The sequence below is a fragment of the Sphaeroforma arctica genome (assembly GCF_001186125.1).
Source record: "Sphaeroforma arctica JP610 unplaced genomic scaffold supercont1.4850, whole genome shotgun sequence".
NCBI classification, from domain to species: domain Eukaryota; class Ichthyosporea; order Ichthyophonida; genus Sphaeroforma; species Sphaeroforma arctica.
The window spans coordinates 1-2,236 of NW_014035708.1; the positions used below are offsets into that span (position 1 = coordinate 1).

Below are 2,236 nucleotides of genomic sequence, written 5' to 3' on the forward strand. Positions count from 1 at the left end.
GTTCAATTTAGAAGGCTACGTTATGACCCAAAAGGAGAGTCCTTTTTCGGTATTCGTGGACCATAAATATGTATCAGAAGGCTCCGAAAGGCCATATCTTGGAGTAATTGATAGGTACGAAAAGTGAAGCTTTCGATATCACGGCCTTCTAAATGAAACAACGATATGTATAATGTAGCGCATTTATTTTTATTCTAACCCCTTTTTTACTCCAAACCGAGACATATTGCTGTTGTTTTTGTTTTTGTTTTTAAACAAAAACAAAAGCAAATGTATATAAGTAACAAAATTGATACACACGCATGACGCAACTTTTATTTTTATAGAGCAGACACAAGCCCTGGTCCGACCTGCCAATCAAATATAATTATATAGATGGTTTTATATTCCATATTTGGGTGAAAAAAAAGTTGTGATGTTTTTTTCAGGAAGCTAGAAGGCTATGGACCAGTACGTGATATTTTATATATATTTTAACTTCAAAAAAAAAAAAGGGTTCACAGTCTGCGACTCAGCGGTTGTTGATTGGTCGTGGACTCGCTCATACTGTTTTACTGTTATCCTTTTATTTACCTCTTTATTTAAAAAAATATCTGGTAGAGAACTAGATATTGATTTCGTAGTGTCATCGTGAATATCTCTATTTATCACCGTCATCACAGAGTATGTACCAGTTGTACCTTGTTATGTACCAGTTGTACCTTGTATGTACTGACAATATATTTTTTCTACAACAAAATCTATTTGTATTTTATTTTACTCCATCAAGAGAGAAAGACCACAAGCAATGAAGTTAAAACGTGAAAGAGAACTTATTGGTGATATATATAAAAGTACAAGACGTTAAGCCCAAAAGGGGTGCTTTATTACTTCGCTTAGCAATTACTTTATTTGAGAAGTCGCTTTTAAACTTCGTTCTATAGAGTATGACAGCAGGTCTTGAACCTTGGTGCAGTGTTGGTTTTTCTCGTGATGTATAAAATCTTTGATACTTCGGATTCTCAAGGTCATTCTAGTCTTTCATCAGAATATTGATACACTAGTAGAGATAAATAATGTTCGGAAAAGTGATTCTAGCCGTATGCGCCGCGTCGTTGATCGAGGTCAACGCAGCCTCCAACTCTGCCCTCCACAAAAAAGTTACTAGGCGTGATGCTGATGATTGCAATTGGGACAAAGGAAACATCATTATAAAACCAAAATTAACGAATAAAGCAGACGACGAGGGAAACTATGTATTCCTTGAGGCCGACATTGACAGCCAATTGTCAGATATCGAGGCTACTTCTGCGGAATGTAGCCAGAGTGGCGAGATCTGCACATTTTCAGCGGATTTGGAAAACACATTAGTTCTTGCGGATGTCACTTGCAAAGACCTTGAGAAATTAGAGGTCCAGCTCTACCATAGTCAATCAATACTTCCAGATGACAAGGAGGGTGAATATGACTTCACCGATGAGTCCAGAGATCTCGAACCGAGCGACACATTCACTCTTTTCTCCGGCAAGAGCCTTGGAATTACCGTATGTGAAATACATATCAGCTTGCATTTGAGAATAACAGGTTGCGTTTGAGAGTTTGCTTGTCAAATTTGTATCAGCCTGCGTTCTAGGATCGAGTTTGAGAGTCAAGTTTAAAGTCCCGCTTGGAACGAGCCCCGAGTCACTCAAACCAGCGCTGAATTGTCGCAAAACATTGTAATCGTGTTTCTAAGTTTTATAGTTGCTGGGATGCAACTCTTGTCTATTGGTGGACGAACGAGTCGATTTAATTTGTCACCAAACACCTTCGAGTTAACTTTAAGCTAGATATACAATTCATTGAATTGATGGAAGGTTGGAGAATAGATAGGAAGGAAATTTGATACTACATCCCGGATCAATTGTTTTACTTATGATTTCGTGTTTGTGCCCTGCAGGACGGAGAAATTGATTTCGAATCTCGTATCGAATCTACGTCGGATTGCAATTGGGACATCGGGACTATCAATTTTGTTCCTATCATGGCTAATGGTCTTGACGATGAAGATTTCCTCACTGGAACAACAGGTAAGTAAATTTTTCATTCACTAATATGTATATGAATATGAATATGTATATAGATATATAAATATATATATATATAAATATATATATATATATAAATATATATATATATATATATATATATATATATATATATATATATATATATATATATATATATATATATATATATATATGTATATATATATATA

At 35.5% G+C, this 2,236-nt stretch overlaps 1 protein-coding gene across 1 annotated transcript; it reads left to right on the top strand.

Moving 5' to 3' along the window:
* Positions 1–1,025: 1,025 nt before the first annotated feature.
* Positions 1,026–2,048, top strand: SARC_14608 (hypothetical protein; the record flags this gene model as incomplete). The annotated part of the gene is made up of 2 exons (XM_014291259.1): positions 1,026–1,523; positions 1,919–2,048. Coding segments are annotated over exons 1-2 (598 nt in total), but the record flags the coding sequence as incomplete, so codon positions are not given.
* Positions 2,049–2,236: the final 188 nt, after the last annotated feature.